General features: G+C 39.6%; 1 protein-coding gene across 1 annotated transcript in view; it reads left to right on the plus strand.

Moving 5' to 3' along the window:
* Positions 1-5229: 5229 nt before the first annotated feature.
* BLTP3B (bridge-like lipid transfer protein family member 3B) overlaps positions 5230-27102 on the plus strand; it is a 49554-nt gene continuing 27681 nt past the window's right edge. Inside the window, exons 1-6 of the mRNA XM_088532897.1 lie at positions 5230-5297; positions 19079-19241; positions 20245-20283; positions 22340-22431; positions 23834-24023; positions 26651-26791. Coding sequence (XP_088389023.1) covers positions 5254-5297; positions 19079-19241; positions 20245-20283; positions 22340-22431; positions 23834-24023; positions 26651-26791 — 669 coding nt within the window. The 5' untranslated portion in view covers positions 5230-5253. The remainder of the gene's footprint in view (positions 5298-19078; positions 19242-20244; positions 20284-22339; positions 22432-23833; positions 24024-26650; positions 26792-27102) is intronic.

The following is a 27102-nucleotide window of genomic DNA, read 5'->3' on the forward strand; positions in this document are numbered from 1 at the left end:
GGCCTCTGCCGCGGGACGCGCCCCCGTCACGTGGCCAATGACGGCGGCGGCACTGCGGACGCCAGCCGATTGGTCGGGCGTGACCCGGCAGTTGTCGCCAAAGAGAAGGGGCGGGGTCACGTCGGGGAGAGCCGTCTCCGTGCGCCTGCCCAGCTACCTCAGTGCGCATGCGCGGGGGGCTGCGGCGGCGCCCCCTGGCGGGCGCGGGTGTCCCTGGGGGCGGCGGGAGCGAAGGCGTCGCGGCCTGGTGCCCTTTGGTGTAACTGGCTTTCCTAAAAACCACAGAGTCAGAGAATCATTGTGGTTGGAAAAGATCTTCAAGATCGTCGAGGCCAACTGTATCCACATCATCACCATCAGCACTGCTTGACTGCTCTTTCTGTGTAGAAATTCTTCCAAATATCTAACCTCAACCTCTCCTGGCCAACTTGAGGCCATTTCCTCTTGTCCTATTTTCGGTAGTTACTCTGGAGAAGAGATCAACCCCTGCCTCACTACAACCTCCTTTCAGGTAGTTGTAGAGAGCGATAAGGTCTTCCCTGAGTCGCCTCCAGGCTTAATAACCACAGCTCCCTCAGCCACTCCACATCTATGCTGCAGTCCCTTCACCAGCTGCCTTGTCCTTCTTTGGACATGCTCCAGCACCTCCATGTCCTTCTTGTAGTGAGGGGCCTCAAACTGAACACAGCATTCGAGGTGCAGTCTCATCAGCGCCAAGTACAGGGGGATGATCTCATGTGAGACCAACCTTGTCAACCTAGCTGACCAGGACCACTGATAGATGATGGACAGTGGCTTATTTGGCTTAGTGTGAAAAAAAAAAAAAAAAAAAAAGGCAAACTACAGAATGCTTGGGCTTCACGTGTGGTTGCCAGATAGCATCTCTGTAGTGGTGGGCTTTTATTAGACTTTTTAGACTGCTAAAGGAATGAGAGAGACAACAGAGACTGCATGGCCACTGAAGATACACCGTGCAGAATACAACTTAGAAGCATCTACAAGTTTTGCACGTTCAGACGTCACCCCAAACTAGAAGAATAAGTAGCAAAGGCTCTGCCCTGGCAGGTTGCTTCCAAAAAAATACCTGTTCATTGGGCATTCAGCTCTGCCATCCATGATTGTAACAGGTAACATGAGGTAACATCACCTGATTGTAACAAAAGGCGATAGGACAGACCTACTTCTAGAGCATGACCCACAGTATCACCTGGCATGTGTTGGGCGTTACTGCACTGGTTGCTGTTCTAGCTGAGTACCATGGTGCAGAGTGCCCTGCTGATAGAACAAGCAGATGTGGTAGAGTCTGAAATCAGAGCGAGGGATTAGAGTGAGGTATTGAGATTGGGGAGTAGAGCGAGGGATTGAAACAAGGGATTATGATTTGGGAATTAGAGGAAGGGATTAGGATTATGGGATTGTAGGGAGTGGTTAGTGTGAGGGATTGGGGTTGGGGTTAGAGTGTGGTTTTGGAGCAATGGGTTGGGATTAGGATTAGGGATTCGAGTGAGGGATTACAGCAAGGGATTAGGGCTAGGGGCTAAAGGGAGCTGTAGTAGGTTGCTAGGTTTTGCTCGCATAAGGACTGCTCTCCCAGCTGGACAGCTGGCTAAAGCCACAAAGCAAGTTCATCTGCAGAGTCTTCACAAAGTCTTTTCAACTTCAGCTAGATGAGCTGCGCTTTGGGAGGTCTCACTAGAAGGAGAAACAGCCCTGGAGACCCAGCTGCCGTAGGAAGCACATTCTCAACAGATGCTGCTTCAGCTGTGAGGCAGGATTCTACTTTTCCACAAAGCCAGGGCGATTTCTATCTTTCTTTCTTTTTTATTTGTTTATTTATCTTATTTTTTGTCTTTTATAAAGACAAAAGCCGGAGCAAACCACATGAAAAGGATGTCATATGAGGTTCTCAACCTCACTAGACTTTGCGGAGGTGGCTGCAATAAATAACTATAATTCTATATGATTACTCTATCCTAGCAAATACCAAATCCTTTTCATAAACCAGGATTTTCAGCAGGATGCATAACAATCTGGTTTTAGATCAATCCTCCTCATGTGCTCGGTGGTATCTTAATGATTAAGTACCCTTAATCCTTGCTCTAGCAGATATTTTCTTAGGCTTTTAAAGAGAGGTCACAGGAATTACCAGAAGGCTATTTTCCAGTTCAAGAGTTTCTGGATTCTTAAAACAAAACAACGCAATACAAAACAATTACAACAACAAAAGCCCTCTAAAGTGTTGCCATTTTCATTTTATACCTGTAAATGGGCAACATAATAGTAAAATTCTGTTTTTGTAGTTAAACTCCCAAAGATACACACCATGTAATTGTAATAACTGCTTTGGGTATTCACAATGCTAATATGAAACTGCTTATATACAAACAATGTTACTCTTAAGTCATTTTAATCTTTTATTGACAATAGAAAGTTCTTAGAAGAATGTAGAAACAAAAATTCATTATAGCTACTACTAGCTTTTCTATTGTGATCTTAAACATGAAAAAACAAAGAGGAGATAATTTAATTCTCTTTTCTCTTCTCTTTTCTAGATAACAGCTCCAGCTCTGTGAGATACCATATGTCACAATTTTAACAAATTGTATTGAATTCACAGGTAGTTCCTTTTTAGGACCTACAGAGCAGGAGTGTTGAATTCTCAACAGTCACACTTAAATTAATATACAGTGACTGATTATATATGAATACTTTAAATCTCTGGGAACAAAAGTTGATATATTTATCATCATTAACGATAATGAATTGCTTACATCCATATGCACTGTTTGTCTATATGTGCACCATATGTGCAACCATATATTATGTGACACAATATGTTGTTGCTGTTGATAGACACCTAATAAAGTAACATAGCAAGGACATGAATTTGACCTTCATTGTAGCAAGCCTTGTACACTGCCTGTTATGATAGTTTAACATTGATATTTTGTGATTATCTTTTGAGTAACGGGTCCATGAGACTTCTTCAGCCTTGCATGTCAGCATTTGAAGAGTTTTTGCATGTGTGTATGTCTTTTGCATTATATATACCAGGCCAGGCTGAACTTCTCCTTTTGCAAATATGCATGAAAAACAGATCAGAACTTCTCAGATCACATTTTATTTGCTCTTTATTTTCTACTGCAGTTAATAGGGAAAAAATAATAATAATAAAAATATTAATTCTTCTGTGACTTTCAGGATTCTGTTTTGTTTTTGCGCTACTCTGATGGCCCTGGACCGGGCTGAGATGGGGATCCGGGCATGGACAGGGGAGGCTCAATGCAGAGGACAGCGACATGGAGGCCTGGGAGGGCCCAGTCTTCTCCATGACCCAGCTATGGGCCTGGCTGTCCATCTTTGGGCAAATGTCTGTGCTCCTGTCACCCACCACGCCAGGCTTTGTCTTTGGGCCCTGCAAACGTGGCTGTGCCGTTCCTGCTGATCAGGACTACTTTTTCTAAAGTGATCTCTGCTGAGCAGTGGTGCTACAATGACAAAAATACATGTGATGGTGCAGCCATACAACCTCCCCTTCCTTTCCTCTCCTGGAGTGCAGTGTTTCCTCAATGGATGGGAAGCCCAAGAACAAAGATGCAAATAATCCCACACAGTAATGTTTTAAAGCACAAAGCAAGGAAGAGAGCTAAACTCCTCTTTCCTCTTCCTGGCTAACATGTCCAGGTGACAGGTGATGGTACTGACAAGATTCCTCACAAATAGTTGTGAGCTAGAGAATCAGTCCACAGTCTTGATAAACATCATCCTGGTCTCAAATGGTATCAGACTGAGAAGAATTGCCAGATGTTCTGTACCAAGGAAGGGATGAGGTCCTTAGCACAAGGCTTCTGGTTCCTGTGGGACGCGGGGTTCGTTTGTGTATTTTTTCCATGCAGTGCTCTTCAGTAAATGGGAGGGAGTCATGATTCAGACCAACCCTGATGACAGGCATGTTCCTAGTTTTCAGTTCAGATGATCCTGTCAGGTGAAAGTCTCTGGGCTTTCTGTCTTCAGCCAGACCTAGCTGACCAAAAACCACTTGTGAACGAACACACAGCATAAGCCCTGTTTTCCTTGTCCCCCATATATTCTTTCTCAGTGAGGAACTGGTGCAGTCTGGTGTGTTTCTTAGGGAATTCCGAGTTACTGGTATGTAACATCTTTTTCTACTTGACAAAAGAGATCTTAAATTGTGAATAAAAGGATTTGTTCCAAAGACAGCTCATTCATGCTTTATAAATCTCTTTAAAGAGTATAATGAGGTCTGTATTACCCAACTGACTGATTCTTAAATGCCTGGAAAAATCAATTGAAAACATTCAGCTCCCCTGACCTATTTCTTCATCTATAGATACTGTAAAGATCCTTGGGGTTTTGATTCACTGCATGTAAATTATTAATTTGTTGTGTATATGAGAAGCTAAGAAAATAGTATCCTGCGGCTGTGGACTAGACTATAGAAATGCAAGCTGGGCTTCCTTGATACATGGAAGAATGCATGGATATACATCACACGTAAAAATTGCTAGATTTGCCACTGTTTTTACTATTTTCTTTTTACAATATAAATATATCTCATCAGGATATCTTTTCTGAATGAAGGAGCCCCAGAGAATATCACTGGTGGAACAAAACTATTCCAAATCACTGGAAATCCTGGCATAGCTTGAGAAGGCCTTCTCTATAAACCAAGATAATTTGTGGGCTGCATGCTTGCCACGGGCACACAGTGAAATGTAGGCACCTGGAGAAGAAGCTGGTTCGATAAACTGGAGGCTTGCATGAACGCTGGAAAATCCAAGTGTCACTTACATGATATATATGTATGTATGTATGTATGTACGCATACACAGACGTGTGGGAGCGCAGGGCTCGCGGCCCCGGCCGTGCCCAGGACGCGCGCGGAGGAAGCGCGGGCGGTGGCGGCGCAGGGGGCGGCCGGGCCCGCGGGCGGGCGGAGGCCGCGGGCGGAGGCACCGGGCGCGGAGGCGGCGCCGCCCGCCGAGGGGAGCGAGGGCGGCGGGAGGCGGCGGGCGGCGGCCCCGCCCCCGGCCGCTGTCACTAGGTGATGGTGCAGCCAAGATGGCGGCGGGCGGCGAGTGAGGGCGGGCGGCGGCAGCGGCTCCGCTCCCGGCGCTCTCCCCGGCCCGGGCCCGCGGCGGCGGCGGGATGAGGCGGCGCGGAGGCAGCGGCGGCGGCGGATCGTTGTGAAGGGCGCGGATCGGCGAGCAGACGGGCAGACAGACAGACATCATGGCGGGGATTATCAAGAAGCAGATCCTGAAGCATCTCTCCAGGTGAGCGCGGCGCGCCCGCCACGGCTGGAGCGAGGGCGCGGGCGGCGGCTCCCGGTCCCCGTGGCCCGGCCGGGCGGGGGCTCGGGGCCACGTTCCGCCGCGGAGGGCGGAGCCGGGGTCGCCGCGAGGCAGAGGGGCGGGCGGCGCCGCCGCGGGGCCGCCGGGGCGGCGGGCGGAGCGCGGGCCCGGCCGTGGGGCGGGCGCAGCGGGCGCCGGGGCCAGGGGAGAGCGCGGGGAAGGAGCGGGGGTCGGGGGGAAACGGAGCGACCCCCGGGTTAAGGCGCAGGGCCCCTCGCCGGGGTGTGCGGAGACCGGGCCGCCTCGCCCGGCCCGCGGGGTCGCGGAAGCTGCCGCGTTTCCGCCGTGACCGCGGAGGTGGCTGAGGCGCCTCGGGGTAAAAACGGCGGCGGCCGCTGGATGTCGCGGCCGGGAATCGCCCGGTGCCGGCGGGAGCTCGGGAGATGGGGCGCTGCGGGGAGCGGCGGCGGCACCTGGTTCAGACCGCCTCAGTTTTGTTTTTTTGTGGGCAACAGTTCGGTCTCTTGCATTTTGCAAAGAGAGGCCGAAGTACTCCCATATATGATCTGCCATAATATCACAGTTAATTATACAAATAAATCACAAAGAATAACTAAAAACGTAGTCTACAGCGTTGGTCCTCTACTACTAGAGTCTGTTTGTTTCTTTCCTAAAAAATGCTTTATTCTGATTGTGAATGGTATTTTCAAAAGGCACTTCTTTTCCTCAATATTGATAAATGGTTGAAAACCAATCAAAATAAATGACAAGTTATCATTTGGCAGTGTGCGGAGACAACAGCATTCCCATTTCAAACCCGTTGCTCACTATGTGAGCAATTCCTGATAGAGCAATTCCTACATTGCTGTGTGAATGAAGAGCAATACAATTTTTCTTCTCCACCCTTTTTGTGAGATTGTGTAGCTGGTAAGGCTGGCACAGACATCTTGCTTTCACCCAAATATAACTGAGCACTCTGGGAGCAGAAGTGGAGTATTAAGATGTCTCTTGCCTTGAGTCACTTCTAGGAAGAAATGTGCATGAAGTCATGGATGTATTTGAAGGTCTGACTATACTGGGCACTTGCTACGGGCTGCACTGACACCGCTATGTAGGAAGCTTTATGAGAAGAAAAATGAACTTTAGTTTCTCTGCTACAGGTTAAAGTCTGCAGTGTGTCTAGTAGCTGGACATCACCTGTTTTTAACTAGTTTTTGTTAAGTCAACAGCAGCATGCTTTATAATCAACCACTTTATAATGTTGATAACTTTATTTGCTTTCCTATGATTTATGATAGTGCTTATTCAACAATGCTAGTTAATGATTACAAGTGTGGTGATTTAAAAAATACTTTTGTATACAACCCCATCCATTTGTATGGAAAATGACTGTCAATCTGTGGTTTGCAGTTTGAAATTTGGGCTTGTGAACCAGGCTGCATTTGCACTGTGTTCTTACTACCAGGAAACAGCCTGACTGCTGCTTATGTGTGTCTTTAAGCCCATGACCAGGTATTATCCTTTCTCCCTGCAGAAGTGATTGCAGAAACTGGTTGTACAGGGGATCAGAACTGAGTGGCACAAGTACCTGTAAATCTGGCAATTTTTAAATGTCAAGGATTTGTTTTACAGCCCACATGATAGTGCTGTTCTTTATTTCTTTTAAAATGTATTTCATAAGAACTGTGGTTAAAGTAGTGTTTCTTGCACTGTTCTATTTTGGTCTGGAGCCAAATACATCAGGAAGTTACCACAACAGTGAGAATGATCAGGGGAACTTTCACTTTAGGCTGCATTGCTGTATTGGTTCCTGTTCTGCACTTCTCTAAACTGGTGTCTGCCACCTCCAAGAAAGCCGCTGCCAGTGGCAGCTTTGAAATGTGCTCGTGAAAGTTCACACATGATAAAGGAAGGAGAGAGTTATTCAGTCATCTTTCTTTTTCACATTTCCTCTCTTTTTACTCATTTTCTGCTATTTTTTATGTTAAAATCAAATAGAGAAAAATAGAAAGTACGCTCTTGTACCTGTAGTTACAGAGAAGTACTTAACTTTTTTTTTTGTCACAATCAGAGATTCAGCAATGTTTTCTGTGAAGAATGCGATATTTGTTACGTGAATATGCTAGTAATTTTCAGCATTTTTCTAGTTATCTAGATGCTATATGCAGAAAACTAAGCATAATTTGTATCATAAAGCAATGTGACTTTTATTTAACAGTTTGCAGTGCTTTTACACAGTGATATGTGTACTAGTGTTGGGAAGGAGAACTATTCTGCATTTTTTAGCTAGGAAAAAGTTCTACTAAATATGAGTCTTTAAGGTATGAAAACATGAAGAAGAGGGAGGGAGAAACTACATTTTGGAACAGTTTTGATACAGAATTACTACACTTTGTAAAAGGCTTTTCTTATTGACATATTACAGCTTAGGAACAGTGAAAATACATAGAGCTCATTTGCTCTGGTGATGAGTTCTTTCTTTTTCTTTTCTTGCAGTCTTTTAAAACTTTATAAGGTATGTCCCTTATCTTCAAGATACATTGTTCTCCAAGACTATAAAAATGAGGAGAAGGAAAGGGGAGAACAAAATACATTTTTCTGTTATTCTTGACACTATGATGCTTGGAGTAGTATATGAAACTATATGGTATCTGCTAAGCTAAAAAGATGAGTGTGCTTTTCAGACCCTATGTGGCTTGAATGGTGTGTAGGTGCTAGGATTTTTCTTTCTTTCTTTTTTTTTTTTTTGGCTAGTATTTGCTAGTGTGGATCTTCTTGCTAAACAGCAATTTTTCCTTCCATTTTTTTCCATGAATAGATCCTCTAGGATAAGCATAATGCCCTTCTGAGTGTTACCTATTTTTCTGTGATTAGGTGTTGCAGACAATTGTGTAAAAGGCAGTTTTTTTGAAATAGTACTCTATATTGTACTATGTAAGACAGCAGTAGTATTAGCGGTATTATACATATTGTGCATGTCCATGTTTGCATCTGTGTGGAGTTGTCCAAGTAGCCCTACAAAGTAGGTCACTCTTCAGTTTTTTGGTGATGGCATATATCTTCAACTTACAAAAATATGCTTTGTTTGAATCTTATTTGCTCTCTTCAAAACAAACAAATAGAGATTTGAGTCTATTTAGTATAGCAGAAATCTGGATCATTTTCAGTTTGAGCCTTGAAGCTGTTTGTGCAGAACATCAGCTTTTCATGCTTTAATTCAAAATTTCTTTGTTTTTGCTCCCTGAAGCAGTAGGTGTTAAAAATACTAAGTTTTTGTTAAAAGAAAATTTCAGTTTACTTTGTGTGACTAAGTATTTTACTTCATAATTGCAAAATCATTCTAAAGTGCATATGAAAATGAGTTTTACAAAGAATAACATACAAGTTGTATTACAGCAGTGCTGCTTATCAGGAATCAGAGGATGTTGTAGGCGGTGGTATTTACACCTCAGGTCAGCCTCACTGATGTGCGTCCTACTTGAGTATTTGATATGCAGATCACACTTTTTATGCCACTAGGTGCATAGGTCTGTTGGTGAGGGATGATCCCGTCTCAAGCAATTTAACTTGACTCCTTTTAGAATCTACCAGCGCAAAATAAGTTATTTATAGGATCAAACTGACTAGCTGCTGCTTGTAATTAACTGATGTCTGGATGACCTTTTAAACTCCCAGCTTCTACTTATGCCAAAAGAAGTGGAATTTTTGCTTGTTTTCTCATTTTTATGTTTTCTACTTCTGTGTCATTTAGTTTTGTGAAAGTCGTCCAATTCTAATAGTTCTGAAAATACAGCCAGAGATGACAAATGTGGGCAATTTTCATTGAGTAAGAGTAAACAGGTTCTGTGCTTGTACCATTTTTTTTTAACAGGATGTTTTCTATGTGACTGACTTTATGGGCTTGTGCAGTATGTGAAAAATTTCAAAACATGGTGTAGGTGGAATAATAAATGCTCGCGGAAGTGTATTAGCCTGAGTTCATTGTAAACAAATGCTGCACCTAGTGAAAGAATGAGTGAAAAGGAATAGGTCAGGTAGCAAAGCAGAGCTGCTTGACACTGCAGAGGAAAAAAGATGTGAAAGAACATTAGGAAGTTTGATTATAAGTCCTATATTTCTTAATTTCCCTCATGTTTAAAATTCAGTGCTACTTGCACTTAAATGAAGATGTCATGCTAATAATTTCATCAGTGTGAATGTGCTGGTATTATTCTGATGAGCATTAAGAAATCAATAAATGTTTTTCAACCAAAATGGAAGGCTTTAAGATCTTTGCACTTCTATCGGTAATTTCACATATTTTGATTGCAATTTAGACTGTTGCAGCAGAAGATCTTCCAAAAAAAACAAATAGAAATGTCTCTGGTGTTTTACTTGGTATTTTAGAAATAAACCACCAGTAATACGTTCTGGCATCATTACATTCATCGCTGTTAATAGTCCTTTATTATTCTGTCGAATCCTGCAAGTGCCTATTCAAAAAGATCTCTTCAGATTTAAGTAGCATTTGGGTTAATAAAAGTTAAAATCTGCCAGTTTATTTTAGAATTGAATGGTTTACATTATTTTTGCTTTTTTTTCCCCAAATGTTTTATAAATATGAATGTTGATTGTGCATAAATCTTATATGTGCATTCAAGTTCTTCTGGATTTTGTAATGAAGTCAGGCAAGTTTTGTGTATGTGTTTGATTAATTAATTAGTAGAGTTGTGTAGTATGGTGCATCTCTCATGATAATTTCGTTGGAAAGTAAGTTCCAGAATGAAAATTGTGTTAAAGATTATTTCCTATACAGGTAACTTGGTGCAAAGAATTCTCAGGAAGAAAGTGCATCTAAGTAAAACCTGTGAGGAGTAAAACTGTGTGTTTTGTTCACATGATTGAAAGAAATGTACAATTTCAGAAAATATCGTGGGATGTATTTTACCCTGAAGAGATAGAAAAGTATCCATTAAATCAGAGTAAGAGGGTTTTTTTGGGGAGTATATTTTTGTTTCTGTTTTTTGTATAAGCAGACTGGGCAAAGGCAATAAGATAACCTCCAATGAAATATTAGGAGAATTAATAAAGGCTTACAGAAAGTGACCGTTTCACAGATTTTTGTCAAATCTTGAAGGAAAAACAGCTAGCAAGTAATTGCCCCATGGATGCTGGGTGATTGCTGGGGAACCCAGGATTTTTGATCTGCAGCTCCAGTGGCAGGTCTTTTTATGTATCTGGTAATCCTGTGCATCTAGTGCTGATTGGAGTTCAGATCTCTCCATTTGGAGCTTAAATGTCATTTGTTTTGTAAGAAGAAACAGAAGAGGAACACAAGAAGCGTAAAAGCTCCCACCCTGGCTGCGGCTCGCAGTACATCCCGACTTCCTGGCGTGTCAGGCAGACTTCCAACAAGTCACTGTTGTTGGGCGAAGCACCAGTTTTCCTGGCAGCTTGAGAATACAGCAGCTTTTATCTTCTCAGACTAGTTGGTTTCTTCTGTCCTTTGACTCCCGAGAAGTCAGCCCTGGGACCCAGCCATGTGGGAGTGTGGAAGTTATGAGGTCACTTATTTCTGGAGTAGTTTTTGTGTGGTAGCTTCTCTGTGGTGGCATGCGAAGAACCTAGGAAAAATAGTGACCTGTGACTAGGCATCTGTGGTTCAGATCTATGATAAATTTCTTAACTGTATCCCAGTAAAATGCCTGAAAAGCACCATCCAAATGCTACATTTTTGTTGCACCTAACAAACTAAGAATGTGAATTAATTATATTAGTTTGGCTACTCTTTTCAAAGTAAGGACAGTTTAAATTTTGTTTTTCTGTTTTTTAATTTATTTTAAAATTATCACTGAGTTTGCTAATTTAAACTTTGATTTCTTTCATTTCTGAGAAATTCAATGTTCTTGACTCATATCATGCAAAATAAACCATGCAGGTCTTTTAACACTGCCAAAAATGTAACAACAATACCAAGAGATCGTGTGCCCTTACCTGTGCAGGGTCCTGTATCTGTAGTGTGCCTTCTAAACTGGTGTGCCTGAGGCACTGAATTGGAAGCAAGTACTCTGTGATGAGAAATCTCAGTCTAGGCAAGACAAAACTTATGTCCTGTTGAAAATTATGCTAAGAGCCTCTCTGTTATGTGGCCTCTCATAGATATCTTCCTTCTTGCATTCAAGATACATGTTTTGAAAATCTCTGAAAACACTTAAAGTAGCTCAATTCTTAAAGCATTTTCTGCATGATTGAAACTCTCTGTATAAGCTGTTTGTATATATATATAGTTACAGTATTATAGCATGACAGCAATGGATATTCTGACGTGATTCTACCATTTTGCACAGATCTATTTCCCTTTTTTATTATTTACATAATGTTATAAAGTCTAACAAGCTGTTGTAACTGCAGTTGTCTTCAGCTAAAACTCTCTTACATTATTGTATCACTCCTTTTTCCCTTTGAACTTGCTCCCTTGTGTGTCCCCTGTGTCCCGTTCCCTGCAGCGATCCCTGCTGGCTGTGGTGGAGATTGGTTTGCTGTGAATATCCTTACTACCAAAATGAGTACCAGGAGCTTCTCAGAAACCATGGCAACTGACCACTTGCTTGCACCAGGAGTAGGGGCCTTTTGTGTGAATACCTTGTCCTCAGGTAACTTCCCCTCTCCCACCCTTGTAGATTAACTGTAAGAGGTGGTATGCGTTGTACAAATGTGGGACTGCACTGAGATCTGTAAACATTAACTGGCTTTGCTCTCTCATTCCTTTGGGTTTTGTAACCTATAATTCAGCAGAAGGAAAAAAGCTCGCTACACAGTTTTTCAATGCCAAATTAAATTTGCAGAACTGGTTTCTGAAGTAAACCAGCAATCCGTATTATAAGCATAGAAAGTATGTCTCATTTCTGAATGTAGTCTTTTAGGTGCTTTCCCATGTATTTGATATTCGTTATTTATCTTTTTTGTATATTTAATTCCTTTGTGTAAGTTTAATGTTTACTGTCTCTGTAATAATGTGTATTTGAAGGTCAGTTAGATCTTCACCTACTTTATTTGGTGGAATAGTTGGTTCCTTGACTTCTCAAAAAATTAACGTTTAAATGTAAGTAATGTCATACTGAAAAATGCCTTTTTTTCAAAATATGCTTAGTTAACATTAATAGGATATCTGTTAATGTCATATAAATAAATGGAGCAGCTTCCCAGAAGCAGATACAGTATCATGTTTTGGCACTGCATCTTTATTTCTTAATTTAAATTCATAAATTCATGTAGCATCAAGTGACTTTTCCTTGCATTAGCTGTGCGATGTTGTGTTTGGAGTGGAATGTAATAGTTCTGTAGTAAAAAACAGTTCTCAAAATGTGATTCTTAAAATTATCTCTTTACAGATATTTGAATATACCTCACCAGGTATGTTTTAGTATGTTAGGAATCTGGTGTTTTCTTCTGCTAAACATAAATGTTAAGCTGTGTCGTGTATAGGATTGTCATGTTTCAAAGTAGTTTTTATTTATTGGTCAATTTTATGCTTATGTTAAGTGGTACATGAAGAGGCTTGTGGAACAGAGAAGCTAATATTGGTTCATGTGAAGCTTTATCATAAATGAAACAGAAATTCACTGAGCAGTGTTTTACTTGCCAGATTATTACTATTCATACAATGTAAGCTCCTTGGATTTGTGCATTGCCTGGCTATATCTGAGCATTTCTGCCTCGTGACAGATAATTAGATAACAGCCATTGACGACAGTAGCTATTTCGGTTGGGCTTGTTTGTACTAGGTCTTCTCTGGGTACAGCTTTTTTTTTTTTTCCCCAAATAGAAAGTAATTCTACATTAATACATATGGGAAATTAATTTATTAGAGGAAAATGTATATACAATAAAATTTAGAGAGTTGGTAGGAGTGTTGGTATTTGAGAAAGTATAGGATGGAACCTTGAATTAATGTATGAGCACTTTAACTTGAGAAGAACTGGGATTTGCTTTGCCTTTAGGAAGTCAGCTGGAGTAGAAGTTCACAGTGAAGGCCCTTATGTGTAGTGAGGAAATGGAAGCAATTCTTTGGAAACATCATCAGAGCAAAGGTTACTCAGGCACCTTGTCCCATAGGATGGGAGAGGTAAGGGAGATTGTGTAACGTTGTGCCAGACAATTTACTGTGTGCAGGTTGTTGTGTCTGGGTCCTAATCGGTGATCTGCTTGGCAGGGAAAATTGGAAGATCTGGTTTTGGGCCATGATAGCCTGAAATGCCCAATGAGTGTTAGGTGGTTCAGGTCCTGTAGCCTGAGAGGTCCCACCTGAACCATACAGTTGTAATGGCCTTGTCTGGCGTGCTGTGACCCAGGGCCAGCTTGGGAACCGTAAATCTAGGCTGGGCAGTCCGTTATGGGAATGCCCTTGTCCTGCTCCAGAGGGCTGGCTTAGGAGCATCTCCACAAGGCGGGGGGCAGCAGATCATGTCGTGCCTCACCATGCTGGGCATCCAGCAAGTCATGCAGGGTTCTCAGTCTTGCACTTAGCCACCAGACGTAGGCCTGGCAATTCTGCAGAAGTTCAGTTAAGTAGAGGAGGTGCTTGTGACGTGACCACATCATGCATGCACGCCTTGATGGCAGGGGGGAAGAAGAAGGTGTCAGTATCTGGTATTACAGATAGTGAGGGGTGTTCTTGGAAACTCTGTGGTGACTCTGCAGGTGCTGCCGTGGGTGTTGCGCTCTCTGAGTGCCCTGTGTGTCCGCGTAGCTTGTAACATTCGGGAATGGTTGCCTCGGCTGTTCGTATACTGACAGGGGCCTCTTGGAAGGAGTGTGCGTGGCAGGTGGTAGTCCATGCTGGACAAAAGCAGTGTTGCTGCTCTCAGTGACCTCTGGATAGAGTCTGGACGACGGCCTCAGACTGCCACAATTTTCCCTTTGCAGGTTTGTGTACGAGTTACCCAGAGGCTGCTGATATCGTGGTGGTGAGACTTTACAGTGCTATGACATGTTCTTTTCCTTGTGCAGATTGTGAGGATGCCACTGTTTGTGGGTTTTATTTTAGTCCAGAAATACTGAAATTTGGCCTCACGAAAGTTCATTATCTACATAATGTACTGTGTGTAGTCTAACCTTCACTAAAGAACTTCAGTGTCTGAAAGTGTGTCTGGTAATGTGTTGTAACAAAAAAAAAAAAAAAATTACTTGTATGGTGTCCTGACCAGTTTCTAGTAATATAGAGCCCGTATTACATTGTCAATTTTTGTAGCACCTTTTGGGTAGATGCCTTGGTGAACAGTTTTTAAAGAGCCAAGAAATAATATCAGCTGACTGATGATGATTTTGTTTCTTATGTTTGAAGGATTAAAGTAGATTTCTTTTGCAGAAGTTGCATTTGTTTGCCCCTGGTTCACCACTTAGTTAACTTAGTTCACTTCTTAGTTAATGCAGTTCAGTCACTTGTTGCATCTATGGCGTCTATCTTCTTCAGACGATACCTTTGCTTAACAACAGTGAAGTCTTTTTAATCCTGTGGCTGTTTTAAATCTGACCTATCCTTTCTCTTCTCTCTTTTCACTCTTGGATCAAAAAGGCAATGCTATTCAGAGCTCTTCTGAATGTCCTTACGCTTAATGTCATTGGTATGTGGAGCTGTGTTTGTTCTAGGAGGCAGTTTTCTTTTCTCCTCCTGGACTTCTGTCATCTAAATGGATCTAAACAGTTTTGTACTTTGGTTTAACTATTGATGTGCTGCTATTGCAAAAACTATAGCAGTGGTTCTTAAGTCAGTATTTGCAGGTAAAGTTTTGTTCATGAGAAACATTCACGTGTTCATGTTGCTCCGGGCTGCAGGAAATAAACACAGAAAGGAAATTATTATGTTGCTTGCAGCATGTTATTTTTTTTTCCTTCCATGTTTTTGGCTTAATGAAAGGTGGGAGGAGCACAAATTTGGGAATTTTTCAGACCAGGTCAGCTGTTAAAAATCAACTTTAATTTGTAGTATTACACCACAATACTGCTACAGTAAGCAGGACGATACTAGGCCTCCTTTCTTCTGTTACTAAAATCATGGAAGCATATGTCTTCCTCAGAGCTGGAATTAAGAAATGAGGTTGTGCTTCTTGTTTCAGAAATTGTATGCAATTCATTAGTGCAAAGCATTAGGTTTTTGTTCAGTCAGATGAATTGGAAAAAGAGAGTCATCTTTCTTTTCCATTCCTCTATGTTCTTATTGACACAGTTGCCAGTCCTTGTGAGGACATACTGTCCTTTTCCAGAGTGTGTGTGTTTGAACCGTTAGTCTTCTTAAAGAGTTCTAATTCATAGCATGGAGATAAGCAAAAAAGAAAAAAAACGCCATGTCTTAGATTTAATAGTCTTATCATGATTAGAGCATATACGTAGGAACAACTCACTGAAGGAACTTCACTTAAAAAAGGTGTAGAGGGATATGGTAGTACCAGTGGAATGGATTATATTCAGTAGATGTGCAAAACATCTGAGGATCCCATTCAAAATGTGATGCAGACTTTACATATTTCTATATTAAATCCAGAGGCTGACGTTTCAGTTGAACTTGACAAGACATCTGGTATTCTCTTCAAACCTTGGTGGAGCAAAAATCTAGGTTTGATGTGATCTGTGGCATTTATTCTACAAAGCGTAAGCTTATTCTGTCAGCTTTCTGCCCTCTCTGGTGCGTTCGCTAGTTTTCCGTCTTGACTGTGGAGCACTGCGGAGAGCTCTGGTCGGAGCTCCACGCCTGTTGTCACAAACAAAGCTCTGAATGACGCGTCTTCTCTGTCAGTTTTTAATTATTTTAAACACATATCTGCATGCTATTAATTACACTCCTAACAAAACACGATTGTAAATTACTGCGTCACATCTGACTCTTACTGCTATGATATCACCTGTGCAGTCTCTTATTCTTTTCACTAGCCACTTAATAAGTACTCTGTATATGAAAATTGAACCAGCTGCTTACTGCATAATAATATTTAAGATATATGGTACACACACATATATGTTTGCGCAAGGGAGCTAGGTTGAGCTGCGGCATAGATAAGTTTCTATTTCCTGATTCTTAGGTTTGCAGTCCCAAATATTTTATAGCATTCATATAGCTTGTAAAATTGAATAGTAAGCTGAATTGTCATTACAGAAGAACTTCTGAATGTATGCTTTGAGAAAGGAAGGGGAGTTTGTAAAATTAAATTATTTAGTTTTGCAAAATTGAATAATATCAATGAAACTATTTTTTCTAGGAATATCTCATGGTATTACCAGACCAAGACTGTGCAGTCTCAGTATAGTGATGTTTAACTGCAACAGCATAACAACAGGACAGAATGTGAACTCACTATGCCATTTATTTTCTGTTCCTCTTGCTCTTCCTTTTAACCTCCTCTGTTGTTTGGTTTGGTGTTTTTACTAAGTTACAGGTACTAATACTCTGTTCCCTAGAAAAGGGACACTGCTCAGGAGTTCATGGGATGTTGCCAAGGGAAATGGCCCTATTCTGTAGGCCAACTTGCTCTAAGAAATGAATGCTAAAACGAAGTCCAAATTACAAGTGTTTGTGTGTAGGGAAGGCGTTTGCATGTGCCAAGTCAGAGAAAGAGTGTGTGCATGCCGTGAAGCTGGTTGCACTGATAATTGCGAATAGTAGTATGGAGGCCTGCTGTTAGAAATAAAGAATTTAAAAATGTTTTTTTTCATGTAATATGTTGGCTACATCAAATTACTGTATCTCAGAATAACAAGATTGTTCACTAGCCTTATGAAAAGTGCCTGTCTACTTTACATAGAAACTTTGTAGAAAATAAATAACCTAGCAAGTTGTGAAAGTTCATGCAACTAAGCATTACATGTCCAAAATTCTTTAGGTACAGAGAAAATCTGCCAGCCTCAAAAGACCTAATGTTTCCTTTTTGAACTTCAAATGTTAAGAAATATTTGAAAACATCCTCAAGGCATTGTTAATACCAGAGTTTATTTAAAAAAATATTAAAACATTATTTAACAATAAAAATTGAAAGTAATATTATTAAATACTAAATTACCCAGATTTTACCTGGGGAAGAGTTTTCTCGGTGGTGGTTATGCCACCTTGTAGAAGGTCAGTGCTGCATAAGAGGTGCTGCAACCTGTCTGTGGTGCCCATTCTCGCCCAGCCTCTGCTCACCGAGTAGAAAACGGGAAGAGAAGTCAGGGCTACCGGCCTGGCAGAGCGTGTCCTCCCTGGATGTACTGTGAGATACTGGAACAACCCAGTATGGAGGGATATGTTATCCTAAGGGTATTTTTTGAGTTCAAAGGGTGCTCTTCTTGTCCTTTAATTTTGTTCTTGAAGTTCTGAATGCTGTAAACTGCAGTGGCTTTTGTCTCACTCCCAAAACTAAATGTTCCATTTAGTTTTGCAAGCTAGTGACCCACAGGGGCTGGCTTCTAATTTTTTTGTGCAAGTTCAAGGAAACCATGTGAAGCTAAGTGGTTTTCCCATTATTTGAGGTTGTATGAAACAATACAAAAGTACTAAAAATATCTGAGAGAAATGAAACAAGAACGTTCTGTCAAAAATTTGACTCTGCAAGAAGCAGGGAATTAGCAGAGGAACTTGAATCATCTTGTCATCCCCTGGGGAAAGTTGGCTCTGGATGAAGCAGGTGGAAGATGTTGTGTGGTTGTCGCACATTATGAAGTTACTGTAGATTCCGGAAAAATGCCACTGCCTTCCCCAGTATCTGCTCGTCAACCACGTCCCCCCTGAAGAAGTGGAATGGAGAGATCTGCTACTAGAGGTGCCTCTAACCCAAAGGGATTAGATTTTCCTGCAGGTTTGTGCCGGATTGCAATAGGGGGTGCCCAGAGGAATTATTCCACAGAGCACCAAAGCCTTGTTCGCCCGGAGCCTCAGCCTTATCTTGTTACTTCATATCCTTTGGGCACATTTTGCAGTGTTTGCACCTCCTCAGAGCCAACTTGTCCCAGTTTCCTGTCCCCACAGATGTCCCCTGTGCATTCCCTTCCTGCTCCGGGGTGGAGGGCAGTGCGTGTGTTCCTACGCCTGCCCACGTGTGTGCGTTCCTCCTGACCCTCAATCTACATGGGTATAGATTGTGTATGCCAAATTTAGGTTCGTGGCATGAATTCTTGTGTGTGAAAGCTGGTGGCGAAAAATATATAATGAAATTATGACATATTTGTTGTTTAAATGCAACTTTATTGAATTCTATGATTAAATGTGAATATTGTAAATAATTGTAGAATTATTGTAAATAAAACTTTTCTTTTTGAAATATAAAGTGTAAGTATAGATAGAAAAAAATATATAAAAGTAGTACCTTTTCGTTTCTGTTCTTAAGTGAATTCTCAGCCACTCCTGCTTGCTCCAAGAATGTCAATATATGTGCTTTTGAAGGTGATTTTTTTTTCCTTCTTCCAAAACCTATAGAAGCATAGAAACCTACAGAAATGGATTCACTTCTGCCTTATGGATTACAAAATCAGTACCTGACTATATTCTTGATAAAGTTTTGTTATTCAGAGTGATGTATCTTATAATACATACAATTTTGTGTATTTACATGTAAATGGAGGCGATTTGATGAAAGAAATTTAGAGGGACAAAGCACATGTGAAACACTGCAGTACTGTGTCTTTCTGGGGTGAAATTGTCCCCTTTCCCCTTTCCCCCGCCCCCTTTTCCTATGTTACTGTAGTTAAGTTGTTAGATACATTTGGGAGAGCTCTGTGTGCTTTATATGCGTTTACTTAGGATGTGTATTTGCTTTTAGATTCACCAAAAATCTGTCGCCTGATAAGATCAACCTGAGCACATTAAAAGGGGAAGGTCAGTTGACCAACCTGGAGCTGGATCAAGAGGTGCTTCAGAACATGCTGGATCTACCAACGTGGCTGGCTATAAACAAGGTCTTTTGCAATAAAGCATCCATTAGGGTGAGCATTTTATTATGCTGGAATGGTAATTAACCAAAACTTTCCCTTTTTCCTTTTGTCCCTATCAACTATCAGGCTGTATGGTATGATTAGAAATTGTGATGAATCCTTAGAAAAGCGAGTGAAAAATAAAGATCAACAATAGTTGTGTCTTAATTTTTGCTTCCCATAGGGAGGGCATGAAATCTATACAGAGACAAGATATTGTTTCCTCCTTTTTGAGTGATTTTCATCATGTATATTTTAAAGTAGGGGTAGAGATGAAAACTTGTCTTTTGTCCATGGTGATTATGGTCTCTTATTATTTAGTGTGTCTCTTGTGTGTGCTGTTCCTTCGCTTTCTCTTCCATTTTCTGTTGCTATCGCTCTTGTTCCTTTTCTATTTCAAAAAAAATTTTTTGAGGGATTTTGCCTCTCTGTAGAAAATATGGAAAAACTATTTAACAGACATTGCTTTTTTTTAATCCTTATGGCTGCTAAGAGATGAAGCAATACACATTGTGTACAGTTTAGATCATGCTAGTGTAAGTAGAAAAATGAAGCTATGACCTGGTCAAGATTTGGCAGTTCTTCTCTCTTTTTAATATGAGATAGACCTGATCTTTTTTTTTTTTTTTTTTTTAACTGAGTGAACATTCTGAACACGATGCTGTGTTATAGACATCCAGTTATTCATAGGCCGACAGTGCAAATGTGGATTTCCTTTCCTTTTAAAGGAAGGAATGTGGAGGACAGTGTTGCTTTTCTTGTTGTTTGACAACTTGGTATTAAAGAGACAGATTCTATTTTGTCTCTCTGTGTTTTCCTTTCAATGACATGCAGGTTCCAAATTTTCTTTTAGGTGTCAAAAATAGTAGTGTATCTGCTTAAGTTTATTATTCATTATTTTCAGATAAACCTGACATTTAGAAAGTAATATACTAATTTGGTCGCAGGAGTTGTAACTATACATAGCTAAAGCACATTATAATCAAGTACTTTAAAATCATGCTTTCTCTTGCAGATACCATGGACAAAATTGAAAACGCTTCCCATCTCCTTGGTGAGTTCTGAAACAAAGTCCTAAGTAGCTCTGTGTAGGAGAATTCATCTCATTTATATAGTTTCCCTGAACTGACTTGGAAATAATTTAAATATTTGCAGGCTCTATGCTAAGCTTCCTCTCTGTAGCAGATCAACATAAAACACTTTAGTGTTTCAGGTAATTAGCTTATTTTTACTGTCTATGGCTTTGGGTCTAATCATCATAATGTTTTACTGTGTAAATTATCCTTATCAAAACCAAAAAACTTCTTTAATCATTATGTTGTATTTCAGCTTTACTTGACAGGTAGTTATTTGTTTACCTAGTGCTGTTACAAGTTCCTGCCTATCTTTTAGAACTATCACTCTAAAGGACTTTTTATATTTTTACCCCTCTACCCTACCCAGTCATCCCAATTCTGGCAGATATGACAAGTCACATTTATATGGTTTCTTTGGTTTCTATGGTTTTATTTGCTTTATTTTGCTCTTTATTTTTAACAAGTATACCAAGAAGTGTGGGAGCACAGCAAGTAATTTGCTTGAGATCGATAAGCCTTCTTAAAGATATTTTCTTATGTAGTGAATAATCTTTTAATCGTGATGCTTCCCAAACTCACTATGAGTACTTGAATGTGTAATTCTGAATTGAACTTGGGAAAATCTGTTGTTTTAATCCTTGAGGCGTTTGATGGTGATCCTTCACTTGCACCACTTTGCCTTGCAGACACACAAGTGTGGTAATGCTCAAGTGGGGTGATGTAACCTTTTGACCATATGATGTAACTGCCAAATTAAGCCCTTTAAGCTGTGCTGTTCTTAAAGATTACGCGCTTTGTTTTACCATAGCAAGGCCTTACTATTTGCTTAGCTTATAGTGAATTTAGTAAGCAATCTTTGAGGCTAAGATAACTTAAAAGGTCACCTTTGTACTACAAAAGCTGTCCTTGAACCAATGCATTAAATGGAAATTGATAACAAAAGACCACAGTTTAATGGTTTAAGAGTCTTTGACTTGTAAAGGAAGGGGAATTTAAAGGATTAAAGGTCCAGCTTCAGCCCTTCAGTACATCACTGAATTTCTACTATTTGGTGGGGCTATTTTTACAGCTGAGAGTTTGACTGCATTTTAAGTAATCTGATATACCTGGCATCTTCTATATGCATAGCTTAGAAGGTAGTTAGTGCCTGGTTGTCTCGTGAGAGAGACTTTTTCTTGGAAAGGAGTAATTCTTTGTGTTTTTTTTTTTTTTAAATCTTTAACATAGTGACAGATAGTAAATACTAAGTTACCTTTGCCCATAATCAATCACTCTTTCTGCATGATAAACAACATAATTTTGAGGAGGGCTGCTAGAGAGTGGGTTTATCCTCTATCAAAATACAAGTAGTTACCAATGAGGAAAGGGAGAAAGGATAGGTAGGTCTGCATCCAGATGTTTTTAGTTAACTTTTATTTATATTACATGAATTCCTTAGTGGCAGAATTATTCCCCTAAGCTTCTTTGTAAAGGCCTGCTTTGTGTAGGAAAAAAAAAAAGTAATGGCAGCATAAAATTATACAGAATATTTCTTTCTAAAATTACTTGCTGTGGTCTACTCAAGGTTTGTATAACCAATTTTTATTTACATTCAAATTTTGTTTAAAGACACAGCACAAAACTTTAATGACTATTTTGAATTTGAATGGGCTAGTTTCAGATACTTTCCATTAAATATTTCTGAACACATTGAACCATTTAGAAAATTTAGGAATAACTCTATAGGTAAAAAACAGATGAGAATACATTATTTCTTGTCCTTTTCAAAATTCAATTTTTGAAGAAGTGTATGACAGGTAAATAACAGCTAGGGGTCAAGAATTCTGCAGCCTGTGACCTTGAACATCTGTTAAAATTCACTAACAAATTTGCAAAAACATAATTGGTGTATTCTACAAAAACTGGTGAAAAAAATCTATAGTCACAAATATTTTATAAATATGTTTTACAAAATGTTCTTTCTTTTTAATAGACTAAATACATGTTATATCATCTCTTACATCTCCAAATTTCTGTTTTGCTTTGTTTTGCAAGTCCTTGGATAAAGTTGTAATGGAAATGAGTACATGTGAAGAGCCGCGTGCCCCTAATGGACCCTCTCCTATAGCAACTGCATCAGGACAAAGGTCAGGGTTAATGCTTATATAGATGCTCAATCCATAAATGTTTAAATTACTTTTTTTTTTTTTTTAAGAATACATACTATAAACCAGTTGGATCTCTAATTCCTGTAGTGTATAGTGTCACAGCTTGCCATTTCAACCTCTTGAAATTAGGTGATGACTTTTAGGTATTAACATAGGTATTCTGATGGATGGGAATGTTTAATTTCAGACCCTACCTTAGAAAGAATATCTGAATTATATGTACAGTTTTCTGGAAATATTTCATTTGGGCATTACTGCTCTAGCAAAAGTATTCTAAGATCATTCAATATTTAATTTTTTGAAAGTTAGATTATTTTCCTTAATTTATTTGGAAAATATTTTGGGTGATTTTTTTTTCATTCAGTTTACTGAACAGCATTAAGGGTTATTTGTTAGATAGAATTTTTAAAAATCCACACTATTTCCTTTTATCAGCCAAATCTTATCCAATAATTCTATGCACATTACAGAGCTTAAAAAACATATAAAGTCTGGGACAATATATTAATATTAAGCATTAGTAACATTTTTTCCTCCTTTTTTTGCCTTTTTTGCTGTTTTGTGGACACAAAACCTCTTTCACAAAATTCTATAGAAAATAAACCAATTTGATGGTACAAACCAGTGTTATTCACTTATAACTTCACACAATCCATAGTACTAATCCATGGGCCTCTACATGGCTTTGGATATGGATTGAAAATCATTTCCATAGAGATTCTGTGTTATAGGATGAAAGATGTAAAAAGGGAAAAGGAATAAGAAACCACATAAAATGTCGTCCTAAAAGGAGGAAAAAAAAACCCTCCAATGGAGAAAAAAAAAATGCTAGATATTAAAAGAATTGTTAACATACAGTTTTCCTTTCACTAATGGAGAGCATTCTAAATGTAAAGATTTATTTTAATTATAATTGCCTTATCTTTTTAAATACTGCTTTGCATGTTGATATGATACATAAATGTGACCATTTGTGATGGCTTTCTTTTTTAGAAAGAAACAAAGCAGCTACTTTAAGTAGTTGACATACTTTGCTCATAATGTTTAGCAAGATTGGAATAGTAATGTAGTTAAGTCACGTATTTGGTATATATCGCTCCTTAAGTATAAGCCTAAAGAAGAGTGAGATTTCTACATAGTGGTGTAGACTGCTTTTATACATACATCGTGCAAAGTGGCATTAATTGTGAACAAAGATCAGTCTCCATGAAGTGTAACAATATGTGAATTATAAGATAAATCCAGTATATTTAATAAAAATCACAAGTAGGAATTGCAAATTGTGTGGTCTGTTTCATGTTGTATATAAATCAGTAAATATGAGTAATTTTATGCCCTTTTATTAGATCTATATTTTATATGTTGGCATTTCACCTTCCAGTGAATATGGCTTTGCTGAAAAAGTGGTAGAAGGAATTTCGGTTTCTGTGAATTCCATTATAATAAGGATTGGCGCAAAAGCCTTTAATGCCTCATTTGAACTTTCCCAGCTGAGAATATATAGTGTAAATGCAAATTGGGAACATGCTGACCTGAGATTTACCAGAATACAAGAAGCTCAACGTGGAGAGGTAAATACTTCCTTTTGCTATCTCTTTTCATTATTTTCTTAATATGGGAGGAGGTAATTGAATTACAGCCTTCTGCAGTCTGGAAAATGTGTTGTTGTTGGGGAGATATTCTGCAGTAATTTCAGCCTTCCTCTAGAAACATAAGGATGTAAAAACAGTGGCTTTGAGTCATATCCAAGGTCTGTTTTGACAGTGGCCAAAGTGGATGCTGAGGGAAAAGCAAAGACCAGGGGCCACTGTTTGTAATGTTCACTGTTAAGTTCTCTAAGCCATTCTCTATGGCCATTTTAAAATAAAGGACACCAAAAGGAAAAACAATGGAAGAGTAAATGAATGAAAAAAGGATGGAATATTAAATGTGGAGGAAAAAAAGGTGTTGTTGTGCTTTAACACATTCTGCCCTCCCCCCCGCCCCCAACAAAATACCTTTCATTGGACCTTTCATTGGTCTACTTGTTTATGAGAGTTTGCCTAATTAGAATATTATTTAACTAGTTTTAACTGACTTTTAAGAAATCTGCAAATATTTTTTCTTTAAATAATTAGTAATGCATATGCAGAATAACAACTGAGTACTGAGTTTTTCCAGAAAGCAGCAAAGTAATATTGAAGTCCAGCATTGATGCACACCATTCTACAGTTTTCTCCCATTTAAGCGCAATAAATATGAAGTAAGTTCAAAATTGGTTCTGAATGTTGTTTGTTGTATTGAAAATTACTTTTTTTTTAGGATAAGTAGATGTTTTAAATATTGACTGTGTTTTGTTTATTTAGAACTGGTTTTCCCAAGCAAACAGAGTTTATTCAGAGTGTAGGAGACTAGTAGTTGCTTTTTACATCCCAGAAGAAACCCGAAGAGAACGTTATAATTAAAAATACTGTAAAAATAATGGGAAGTTCAAAACTATTTTTCTGACAGTTTGCATTCTCTCTCTCCTGCAGCTTATTTCTACAGTCAGGCTTGTATGTTAATGAAGGCTAAGGAGAAAGAGTTAGAAGTTTGACTACATGGAGTTTTATATTGCTACATTTTATTTTTATTTTACACTTGTAAACAGGGTTTGTTTCTGAAGAGTCTCCTCATATACAACAGTATCCTATCGTTGAGGATTGTTCCTGTTAATGAAGTGAACTCTGAGAACACAAATTTGAAGAGACTGTGGCAAAATTACTCGACACTGATTTATATCAATAATAAATGGTGAAAGAACAAGTCTGACACTACTATAAAAGCAATTTTTGCTAAATGACATCTTAAGGGGATAAATGCTGTAAGGTCTGCATTGCAGCTATATTCTTAATGTAATGAAGACTCTCCTGAGAAATTTTTAGGAGTTTCCATTCACACTTGGTCTCCTGAATGAGGAGGGAATGTACTCTGGTTTTCACAGGACCACCGGGTCGCTGGGCCTGTCAGGGAGCTCTGGAGATCATCTAGTCCAAACTCCTGCTCAAGCAGGTCACCTCGAGCTCGTTGCCCAGAGCTGTGTCCAGGCAGCCTTTGAATACGTGTAAGGAAGGAGGCCCCACAACCTCTCTGAGGAGCCCGTTCGGTGGCACCGCCCTCGCGGTGAAGACTGGCTGTTGTTGTGGAGATGGAACTTCCTGTGTTTGTGTTGGTGCCGTTTCCTGTTATCCTGCTGCTGAAAGGAGTCTGGCCCCTTCCCTTTGACACACCCCCCATTAGATATTTATAAACATAGATAAGATTCCCCCGAATCTTCCCTTCTCTAGGGTAAGCAGTTCCAGTTCTCCCAGCTTCTCCTCATATGTTCCCATCCCTTAATCATCTTTGTGGCCCTCACTGGGCTTGTTCCTGTAGATTCACGCCTGTCTTGTACTGAAGGAGGCCAGAATTGGACACAATTTTTTCCACAGATAGTATTTCTCAGACTGCTTTGCACTGTGCCTTCTTCCTTGCCAAACACAGCTGGCATGTTCTGCTCCATCCTTGTCTTGGTTTCCCAGGACTTGGGCTCCAAGGTTAGCAAAATGGCAATGAGAGGAGAATGGTGTCTGAAAAACAGACACATATACCAAACAGATTCTCTCCTTTTACTGTTTTCCCCAGCAGGTGTCTCTCTTTTTTTTTTTTTTTTTTTTTTCCTACAAAATAGTAATGTAGAAAGGAGTTTCAGGGAAACCAGATTAATACTCTTTTCTTCCTCTTGATGCCCTGTTCATTTGATGTCTTCCCTTTCTGGTATCGTTGCTTCCCTCCTAAATCCCTTCATATATACTGGGATTTAGTATTTTGAAAACACACAGAAACGTCTTTATTTCTCTTCCACTAAATAACATAGTATGCAAGAAGTGCCCTTTATTTTCTTCTTAGTATTTTACTGAAAGTGGAAGTTATAAGAATAAATTCATGCCTGATACGTCACCCTTATTTTGCAAGGCACTGTGCTGCTTGTTATCTCTGTCTGCTGGGAACCTGCCTCATGTTTCTGTGACCTACTGAAGAGTAGTATCAGGGCTTTAATTCATGATGCCTGTTAAGTGAAATGCACAAATAATGTCCTCGGAGCACACACACGCATACCCACATGCCTACTTGCAAGGGTTTATGGACAAGTAAACTTGCAGGTTGCATATTTTTTTTTCTCCTCTCTGTCTCTTTAAAGGTTTTGACTTTCAAAGAAATCAACTGGCAGATGATCAGAATAGAGGCAGATGCAATCCAGAGTTCTAAGCATGAAATCATGAGTGCTCCTGTTCGACTCATTACCAACCAGTCAAAAATCAGGGTCACGCTTAAACGAAGGGTAAACTTGGCAATTTTGAAGTATTTTATTATTGTATGAATTCATATTGTGCTTGTGCTCTGTGTGTGTGTATGTACATAGTAAAGGTTTTAAATTTAGGACATGTAAAATGTAGAGTTCCCTAAACTAACTTCTGATAAATATACAATCACTAAAATTGTGGAAAAATTGCAAGAAATATTTTTGCACAAGTCAGTTTACCCAGGAAGCTTTATTTATAATGATATTTGTTGTCTTGCCTCACTAATTTCAGACAGTATTTGCATTGCTTATAATTAAATAAATATATCAGTTTAATAGCCAATGCACTC

The sequence above is a fragment of the Tinamus guttatus genome, unplaced genomic scaffold (genome assembly GCF_059628265.1).
Source record: "Tinamus guttatus ecotype Peru unplaced genomic scaffold, ASM5962826v1 Tinamus_guttatus_pri_ptg000472l, whole genome shotgun sequence".
Classification (NCBI taxonomy): domain Eukaryota; kingdom Metazoa; phylum Chordata; class Aves; order Tinamiformes; family Tinamidae; genus Tinamus; species Tinamus guttatus.